At 44.2% G+C, this 10,465-nt stretch overlaps 1 protein-coding gene across 1 annotated transcript; it reads right to left on the reverse strand.

The window, feature by feature from the left end:
* Positions 1–341: 341 nt before the first annotated feature.
* LOC104502456 (WD repeat-containing protein C2orf44 homolog) lies at positions 342–7,814 on the reverse strand. The gene is made up of 3 exons (XM_010158432.1): positions 5,958–7,814; positions 2,878–2,995; positions 342–613 (listed from the first exon to the last, which is right to left on the reverse strand). The coding sequence occupies exons 1-3, from the start codon at positions 7,812–7,814 to the stop codon at positions 342–344; spliced, it is 2,247 nt and encodes a 748-aa protein (XP_010156734.1).
* Between the last annotated feature and the right edge of the window lie 2,651 nt (positions 7,815–10,465).

Below are 10,465 nucleotides of genomic sequence, written 5' to 3' on the forward strand. Positions count from 1 at the left end.
GCAGCATTTCCAAGGATTTTTTTATTATGCAAGTTTACTACCATCTAAAACCACCAACATATCAAAGAGCAAGACGGAAGTTTTAGCTCAGAAGCTTGTAAGAACGTGTGTTTTCAGCCACAGAGACCACGTCTCTACTGCAAGAGGCATTATTTAAAAAACACTGCTCGGTATAAAAAAATTATTCCAAGGATCAAATAAATAATTTACAGTGATAGGCAACAAGAAACCCCTGTGGAAATCCAACAGAGCTTTGAGACAAAATGCTGTTGAGAATTTGCGGTCCTACACAGGACGTTTCGAAGTCTCCCACCGTAAGAGAGGCATTCCAGAATCCAACCTTACATCTTACTGCTGGGCTGTTCTGAAGGACTGCTGCTGCCTAACGTCTTGGGGGAACAGTCTCTGAGGACTTCCAAAGAACTCGTGATATCCAGACTTTCAGAAGCAGCAGGTCTGCACCCTTCCGTAGAGCTGATGATGTCCAGAGTTTTGGAAGAACGGGCACTGTAGCCTTTCGCACTGGCGTCCCTCACCACTATCTCCTGCGTGGATGTGAACGTTAACGGAACAAAGCCCTCGCTGTCCGCTGTCAGAACAATCCACGATGAACCTGTGAAGACACGCGAATGTCTCTAAGTTTGCCTGTGATGAGGTATATTTAAGGTGTAAAATACATTTCTTCTAAAACGGAAGAAAAATGCTTCTGTACGTTTACAGTTTTCTAGCCAAAAAAACCCTGAAGTATGGGGAGATACCCGTTGTGTAATCTCAGAAATAAAGGACAGTTAACAACCCTGTGAAACAGCTTTCTGACCCATTTGCCACTGGGAGAGGAGACTCGATGCAGGCTTCGGCTAAGGAGGAGGATGAAATGCTGAACAGAAGCTGTGAGCATCCAGACCTGGTTTTAATTAGGCATTTATAAGCTACTTCACAGTGCTTAAGCTGTGCAGATACTGTAAAGAGCAGAAATTTATTAAATGACAAATTAATATCAGAAAAACAATTTAGAATCTGCTTCTATTACACAATTACAATGGCATTCATTCCAGCAAATACAAGGAAGACACACTGTACCAGGGCATACAAACCCGCCGTCTCTGATCCATTTGCTGTTGGACTTCACGTCATCGTTAGCGCTGGTTTTACAGTCTGAAATCATTTACTGCACCCAAACCCCTGACTTCAAACAATTCATACACAAATAGTCTGGTTTATACTTGATCTGTTGAGCTCATGGGGGGGGGAGGGAATTCAGAGAAACATTTCCAGCTGTTGGTAAAAGCGCATTATGTAACTTCATGTCACAAGTAAGGGCAGGAGAAGATTGTAGCTTGAAAGCATGCAAGCTTTTAATCTTTTGGCTTAATATCTCATTTGGACCAAACTTTAAACTCACTGCAGGTCAGGAATTTGAAAATACCATCCCTACTCTGCCCATTTATCTAGTAATATTTGTAAAATGAATAAGGAAACCATTAACCCTGTTTGCTTTTAAAACCTACCTATAAGGCTAGTCATACGCAGGATGATTACTCATTCCTGGGCAACCAATTCTGTTTAGTTTACATTTTTAAGTTAAAAATAAGAAGACAAAACTAACGCAGGTAATGGGGACATTTTTCTTGCCAAAAAGAGAAATGTATTTCAAGTCTTATCACTCCAAATAAATTCCAGTCTGAAAAATGACCAGCTCAGTGTCTACAACCCTGCCTACTGTTACCACTGGGTGTATCACCTGTTTCTGGGTTAAAATACTCACAGTGTTTCAATGCAGGTGACTGATCCTGCAGTGGGAAAACTACTAAACTAGTGTAAGATTGTGGCAAGAACCTTTTCAAGATTTCAGTTGTTAGTGAATTACCCAGCTGCAGTTTTATCTAGGTATTGGAAGACTACACATATTCCAACAGCTACTTAAAGAAAAATAAAGCTTGCACAATGGGAAGAAGAGCAGGCTCAAGGCTTTAGGATAGTTGGTCAGTAATCTGCAAGTGGGCAGAGAGTAGACACGGCAGGCAGCTGGAATGCAGTACAGAGAATCATAATTTCGCAGGACAGTTTGGGTTGGAAGGGACCTTAAAGATCATCTAGTTCCAACCCCCCTGCCATGGGCAGGGACACCTTCCACTAGACCAGGTTGCTCAAAGCCTCATCCAGCCTGGCCTTGGACACTTCCAGGGATGGGGCATCCACAGCTTCTCTGGGCAATCTGTTCCAGTGCCTCACCACCCTCTCTGGGAAGAATTTCTTCCTTTATCCAATATACAGAGTATCTGTAGCAGTGAGAGGTTGTATCCCAGAAGTGTGTTTTCTACCTATGCCAAAAGTAACACAGAGCGAAGTGACACATGCGATGAGCAGAGAAGAGCAGCTAGAAAGGTAGTTTTCTTCACAGCAAAAACTGAAGGGAAATGCACTGCGAAAATTTACGGCGCTACTTCTGTGTTTATAAAAAACTGTAGGATTTCTTAAAGGAGACCAGATGCTGGAACTACAGATTAAAATAGAAAAAACTGTATTCCAAAACCACCAGTCAACTCCAACCTCCTCATTACTCAGAATTCTCTAGAATACCTAAAACCACCAACAAAATACTAGACAACAGTAAGTGCCCTAACTAGCTACTTGATAAAGCAGTATCAATATATAAAAGTTTGCTCTTTGTTTTTTTATAGTGTAAAGATTCTTCTCAGTAAAAGCTCAGAGAAGAATCTTCGTGTTACAAAACAAAGGAGTAAACTTTATTAATAATTTTTTGTCATTTATTCCTTGGGTTTTTTTTTCCCAGAGGGGATTAGGCATATTGCTACTGCTCACCATGAATGTCACATGTATTTAAAGGGTTGGTATTACTCAATAATTACAACATACCGTGTTGCATTTCCACAAGAGACAGATTGAATATCTGCTGGACTACATTTAGATGGAGTTTACCAGCACACAGGATAACAGCTCGTCTTTCATCTGACTCACTTCTGGAAAGCTGCTTCTGTAAATTCAAGAAAGAATCATTAGATACCACGTTGTACAATTCAGCAGAGATGTCAAAAGGACATTAGCCAAAACGGGCCCACAGACATGCCTTCGGCAACATTGTTTGCAGAAAGTCAAATGCAACGTTTGTTCGGGCCCACTTGCAAGATTCGTACTCTGACGTCTCGGCTCTCGAAGAGATGGTCTGTGAGTGGCAGCAGCCCGTAACCGTGCTAATTCAGCACGTGTCAGAGCAGCAGGAGAGGAAATCGCACGCTGCTGCTGGAGAAGCCATGAGCTCCCTCCAGAGCGCTGCCCTGACTCTCATCCTACCGCCTGTGAGGGACATTTTCCTGGGGAGTCTGTGAAGCGGCAGGTTTTCCATCCTCCCCCCTCACAGCTTAAGAAGAGGCAAGAACTCCTGCCCACGAATGTTTGGGATGAGGAATGGACTAACAAATCGGATGGGCTTGTCACCTCTGACCACCGCTGCCCCAAGCCTTAAAAATCACAGAATCACAGACTGGTTTGGGTTGGAAGGGACCTTAAAGACCATCTAGTTCCAACCCCTCTGCCATGGGCAGGGACACCTTCCACTAGACCAGGTTGCTCCAAGCCTCATCCAGCCTGGCCTTGAACACTTCCAGGGATGGGACATCCACAGCTTCTCTGGGCAACCTGTTCAAGTGCCTCCCAACTCTCTGTGAAGACTTTCTTCCTGATATCCAATCTAAACCTCCCCACTTCCAATTTAAACCCATTACCCCTTGTCCTGTCACTACAGGCCCCTGTAAAGGCCCCCCCAGCTTCCTTGTAGCCCCTTCAGGTACTGGAAGGTGCTATAAGGCCACCCCGGAGCCTTCTCTTTTCACAGATCCACAAAGCGTCTTTGAAGAATATCCCCCACGGACTGGAGCAAAGCACTTTTAAATCTGCAAGAGATGGGTTGTTACCAAAGCTACAAACTCTGCCTTTGTGTAGGATAAAACTCACACAACCCTGGCACTTTCCAAGGAAGCCTTGATAACATCCCTGGGTCACGATAAAAACCACGATAAAGGCAATTCCGACTCCTTTTCCGTGCTGTGGACGGACCCATTCACCCACAAGGAGGACGTATGGTAGAGTGGAGGTTGGAGATGGGCACGCACACGCTCTTTGCCCCTGCACTGATACACAGTGCCTTTGAGGGCAGAGTTTATTTGGGACATTCTGGGTTTCCACGACATTTTGTAAGATACAGGTATTAACGTGGGCAGTAGAGAAACAATTGGGGCCCAGCACACGAGGTGAGGATCCCTGTTAACGATTCCCAAATTAGATGTACGCTGACTGAAGTTTAAACACAGCGTTTTCTGCCAGAATTCCCAACGCCAGTTGTAACTCACAAGCCAAAGGCTTTGCTTTCACAAAGCATCAAAACTCATAGGTCCGACTGCAGCACTGCGTGTAGCCTCTCCTGCCCCCGGAGCACCAAGACAAGCTGGTCTGTCACCCCGTTTCAAACCACGTCGAACAAAAATGCGTGCTACCTCAGATTAAAGTTGGCTTCTGAACACACGCCTCCAATAAACGAGACACCAGACCTGCTGAGGGAAACTTTCACTTCTCAGAGTAATGCCCCATCTTAATTAAGATTAACGAGAGCTACAACAAGCAGTTATTACAATTACTGAATGTTTACAATGCAAAGCAGTGATGAGAGTAAGGGAATTTGATCCAGCACCTAAGAATTCAATGCTACAAGACTGGAGAATAATAATGTTTTGCAACAATAAAGCTGATAAAGAAGAGCTTATGGAAAGGAAAACGGCAGTTTAGAGGTCTTTGAATATTACCTCAGGTTTATTAATCTGAATTCTAGAAGAGACCTAGTAGATTTGTCCCATGTTTTGGTATCCAGGTAATTTACACTTCCCAGCATGAGCTTTGGAAGTGCCTTCTTTCAGCCAAGGCAAGTGTCTTTCACATGAAATTTGATTTTAAATCGATTTTAAAGCTATGTTAATGGAATTCTCTATTGTGTCCCTAAGGGTGTCTCTCTGCAGACGGCACTCTCAGTACTAATTAGCAACATTTCCATCTGAGAGACAAAGCATTTATCTTTTTTGTTTCCTTCTCCATTATTTTAGCTGTCCTCACTAATACCAATTCCCACACACGGAAGTTTTCACTTGTCTAATTTCGAAGCAGAAAGCTTCAGAAGTTGCCCTGGCAAAACATTACCTTCCTAGAGCTTCATACAAGTCTTTAATTCTGCCACAGAACTGTCAAGTGTGGGTTCCCTGGAGTCCCACCAGCCCCGTGCAGAAGGAGAGGGTACGGCTTTGCCATCGAGCTCAGATCTAGCATGAGGCAGGGACAGGGAGATGCCCGTTCCCAAATGTTACATCACTCTCAAACCACTGGAAGCCTGCAGAGTTGTGGGACTTGTAACATGAGTCCCACCTACAGGAACAGGATGGAAATCTAATCCTATTGACCACGACATGATAATGGTCTTTTTTTTCCAGAAATGCTCTGTTTTTCCCACTGGTACAGATAGCCGTGCAAGAATGAAAGCACTACCACAGCATCCTTCTGAAATGACAATCATTTTAGGTACACTAGTTTAAGCACAGTTTAAAAAATCTGAATGATTTCCCTCATTCTATCTCCCTTCAGAGAAAAATACAAATACATAGTTTTAAAAGAACTGTAAATAGGGACAGAGATGCAATTACAGGAAGACCAGGGAAGAAAGATGACAAGAAGAAGCCAGGTTTATGGAAAGGCTAAATAAGTCTAAGTCAGACTCCTATCGGATTCACCTGCCTGCAGCGAGACCACGTGTATGTCCCCAGTTTGCACGCACCGAACGTTCCTAGGATGTCATCCTCCCCGTGCATAATCCCACAAGAGTTTGTGTTTTACATCCACACAAAGAACAGACAACCCTAAACAGCTTTTATCGTTAAGGCTTGCAATATTAAAATTACCTGGCAGGTGATGTTAATGAAAGAGGGTTCCTGAGAAGATGGGTACACCGGAAGATTTCTCTTCCCGGATTTTAGCAGCTCAGTTAATTCACAGAGATGATGCTGTAATTCCATGAAGTTACCAGACAGTTTTTCAACATTTTTCGGCAAGTAACTCGCCTCCTTTTCACTGAATAGGTTATTCTTGTAAGAACTGGGTATTTTGGAAGCTGCATCCGCCTGCCTCTTTGGAGATGTCGGCTTGTTCGAAAATGCCAGCGATGCAGCAGACAGTGCCACAGCCCGATTAACTGGTTCGGCATCGAGAGACTCAACCGCTGGAGAAAAATTCATGGAAATCTTTTTCTCTTTGAGGTCACTCATGTTCAGCAACAAGCTTTGCTCACAGGCAGGACTCTTAATTTCTTCGATGAGTTTCCTTCTGCTGGTGGGGGACTGAATGGCAGTGCGGTCCGGTATCAGGAGTCCACGGCTGAGAGGGTGAGCATCCGTAGAGAGATGATGAGGGATGTTTGAAAGGCTCAAATTGGAGCTCCCCGTAACTGATGCTGAAGGGCCCGTTTCAAATACCAGTTCCTTTACCATCAATCGGATCATGTATTTGTCTGATCTTGAAGAAGGAAGAAACGCTGGGTCATTGAATTTTTGTTTTCCAACCATGATCAGTAACAATTTCTTGGTCAAGAAGCATAACCCCTTTGGTTTCTCATTTTTCTCTAGCTGAATTTGTTGAATATTGGGTAAACTGGATGAAGTCAGCGAATAGACTAAAATAACATTACAGGTATTGGAGGCAACCGATACAGTTTGAGTTTTGGGGTCAAAAGCCATTATATCAGGAACCAAAATGCCTGGGATGCTAACTTTTTTGGTAGAGGTAACCTTTCTTTCAAAAGTCACCAAGATGAGATGCGACGCGTCTTGGCCACTTCCCGTCAGGTAGTCCTTGGGCCTCAGGTGAAGGAGAGAGCTGGAATCAGCACCCTGCTTGCTAGAAAGGATGTGAGTTAGATCCACGGGAGATGTAACAACAGATAAGGACTTCTCAGAGTCCAGTGACTTTTTCCCACCATCCATGGAATACTCTTCCTCGCCGCATAAGCTGGACTGCGAGGGGAAGGACTCGGTTTCAACGCTCGCCGGAACTTCAAATGCAACACCAGCGTTTAACCCACAGATCTTGTCTAGAGGAAGCTCAGTGGCAACAGCAACTTGGAAATTCAGAGTAGCTTCCACAGCACAGATGTAGCCTCCCACATCAAAGATCGGGCAAAAAGAACAAGCATTCAGCGTTTTCTGCGCATCATCCCAAATATAAGAATGAAGGGCGCTGCCTACTCCCACGACTAAGCGATTGCCTTCCTTTGTCCAACAAGCGCAGTGGATGAGACCGCTGCCTTTAATATCTGCCTTGATTCTGGAGTTGTTGAGATGCACGGAGTGTAAGACGGAGGCGTCCCGCGTCGTCAGCACGGCCAGGATCTCCTTCTTCGGATGCCACACGCAGCCTTGGGGGAGCACTGGAAACGGCTCGCTGACGTCGCATATCTGAGAAACTAAGAGCTTGTTTCTTTCTGTACCATTAAAACAGAGCTGCCAGATGGTGATGTGCTTTTTATGCTGAACAGCCAGCAGCGCTGGGGCATCAGGGGGACACGGGCCCCAGTAGAGTCCATGGACATGTTCAAACTGACCGACAACACTCGAGTCACCGAACTGTGGTTCTCCGTTATGAAGGTGTAAAGCAGTCAGTATCACCTGTTTCCCATCCGTCCAGGCAATCCCATGCACGGGGTGAATTGCTTGGTACAAGGCATTAAGGCCAGTTCTCAGCAGCTTCGCTTTTCCTAGCTCCATGATTTTCAATGTGATACATCTAAACAAATTAGAATGAAAAGAAAACAAAATTTATTGCAGAGGACAGAGGACATTACCTGCACGACTCTTTAGCTTATGAGCCTGCCAACGATGGATCTTCCTGGATGCTGGAACATACACATGAAGTTCATCTGTGCTTAATTCCCAACCCTAGAATTCTTTGCTTGTGATGTTTTCCCAGTGAAATGCAATTTCAAGAGAAAGAAACTTGGCTGCTTACATAGGCTTAGTCTGCTGCGTTTGCATCACAAGACCAGTCCTTTCCTTCAAATCGACAGGTTGCTGCTTCTCAGAATATTTTCAAATTACTTTAGTATTAAAAACGTTCAGAATATCGCCTCTCACTCTCCGCTTCCTGGACCATTTGTGATCAGATAACGGAATCCCTGACACGTATAGCCGAGCATTAATGCATTAGCTATAAATCCGATCCTGTATTAAGTGGGTGAGAACGAGGCATCTGTATGGTTATTCAGAAAGCTCTCTAAAAAGGCAAATGGAATTTTGAAGAAAGTTAGGATCAAAGCAGATTTTGCTGAAGGAAAGGCATGAGAAAAGAATTTAAAAGAACTCAGACTGGAGGAGAGGGACAGAACCACCTCCCTCAGGCACAAGCCGTTCAATGATGGCACGTGAACGACTCACAACCTTCAACACCCTCTGAAGCAGTGATTTTTTCTTTTCTTAAAGGACGTCAGCATTCACACAGCAACTTGTAGCTCACTGCTGTTTGTTGGGTAGAAGGGATGAGAGCAGTTGGCAGCTGACTGTGCCTGCAGAATGGTATTTACACCTACCTGAATATCCGTACATAAATACCCAGGTGTTTTTAAATGCTTTTTAAAAAATATCTGCAGTAATTCTGGGAACATTTTTATCATTTGGTTATTGCTTTCGGACTACTTATTTTTCATAGTGTCCTGCAAAGTAGAAATTATTGGTTTATAGGTAGGAAATAAACCCACAGAAAACCTCCATTCTGCCGTTTTTTAAAAATGGGTAACATGGTTTCAGTGATGTCTCAAGAGAAGCCTTTTCTGTTCTCCCTGCATGTCATAACTGCTGCAACAGGGAGAATGGGAAACTGCCAGCCATCATCATCCTCTGCAGCCAGATGTCTGGACATCCAAAATCCACATGCAAGACACCAAAACTTCAGAAAGGTTCAGGATTTTACACACATTTCTAGTTTTTGAGCTGCAAGCAATCCCTACTCTGTGCACAGAAGCCAATTCAAAGAATTGATGGTTTCTTTACTTAAGATTCTCTATATGATTTGGCTCAGTTGCAAAGCCGTGGCACAGAATGAGTTGCAGTTTTAGTAGGAAACACAAAAAACCAAGAAAAAAGTATTTGAGAAAGTCAAACTGAAAGGGCTGATCACAATGTGCAGTGCCTGGCATTACTCAGTATTTTAATTAGCTGAATGACCCCTAACTTGGAAAAAGGGGATTGGAAGAGTGGACTTCAAAGACTAAAATTAGAAAAAGTTATGTTATGATCATCAAGATAACTTCTCAAACTACTAACAAGTGCAAAATTATATACTCAGTAGAGGGAAAAAAACCCCACGGACACCTCTTCAAGAATAATTGCCTGGGTAGCAGCATAGCAAAAAAACCTCAAAACAGATCTGGCTTACAGTGGATCACAAATTGCATATTTCAGTTACGTGAGAATGTACAATTCTGGAATGTTTTTAAGAGAGAAGGCATACACAAGGAAGACAAATACCCCACCTCCTCAGAGCTAATGCAATACTGCACCCAGTTTGAGTTTAACAGTCCAGGGGTGATGGAAATACTTAACAGAGCTCAGGGAGCAGAGAAACACGCAAAGTGCGTTCAGACAGTTTGGAGAACCTTGTGAGTGGAAAGTTCCAAACACCCACCAGTCTGCTGACAAAGGAACACTGATCCATTGTTCTCCAGGGTTACTCTGGGCAGAGCAAGATAATAATCAGCTTAGTTTCAACAAGGGAGATTTAGGTCAGCTATTAAGAAAAAATTCTAACTGTACATGATAGCTAAACATTGAAGCAGGTTACCCTTGGAGGGGGGGAGAAGGCTCTGTAAGAGCCAATTAAGTAAAGGTCTGTCAGGGATAAGTTTAACAACACTGGATCCCGCCTCATGGCAAGAGAGCACTCAAGATACTTCCCAGTCAACTTCACCATCTACCTGGCTCTCCTCTGAACTCCAGTATAACCGACCTCAATCTCCTTAGGCAACTGCCACTTGCAGGGAAATCAAAACGTTAGTTGTTCGCTCTTTAGTGCTCTGAAACACACGTACACTGAACAGAAGGGAGACGACAGCGTGTCCATAAGATACGGCACTTACTAACAGAAGGGAGATGACAATGTGTCCATAAGATATGTCAAGATACTATGCCTCCTAGGCCTTCTGGATCGTTTCCTGTGATGCACGAGCCGCTGTACGCTGTTGCTGGCAGACCTGGAGAAGCACAAGCATCAAGTCACCCACCGGCCATTGTAGCAGCCCTCAGGCCCAAACCCCCATCGCTCGGCCCACCACCGCTTCCAGCTGCACAAGCCATGGTGCTCGGAGCACGGAGGAGTGCTGCCGCTGGCAAGGCTCCCACCAACTGCCTCCTGGTTGAAAGCCAAC

Source organism: Eurypyga helias, unplaced genomic scaffold (genome assembly GCF_000690775.1).
Source record: "Eurypyga helias isolate BGI_N326 unplaced genomic scaffold, ASM69077v1 scaffold16469, whole genome shotgun sequence".
Lineage (NCBI taxonomy): Eukaryota > Metazoa > Chordata > Aves > Eurypygiformes > Eurypygidae > Eurypyga > Eurypyga helias.

Bases quoted from the DNA above. Each gene is read 5' to 3' on its own strand.
- LOC104502456 (XM_010158432.1), bottom strand. From the start codon at position 7,814: ATGGAGCTAGGAAAAGCGAAGCTGCTGAGAACTGGCCTTAATGCCTTG. The intron at 2,996-5,957 runs GTAATTTTAATA...TTGAATTTACAG, and splicing joins TCATTAACATCACCTGCCAG to AAGCAGCTTTCCAGAAGTGA. The intron at 614-2,877 runs GTATGTTGTAAT...GTGTCTTCACAG, and splicing joins TCTTGTGGAAATGCAACACG to GTTCATCGTGGATTGTTCTG.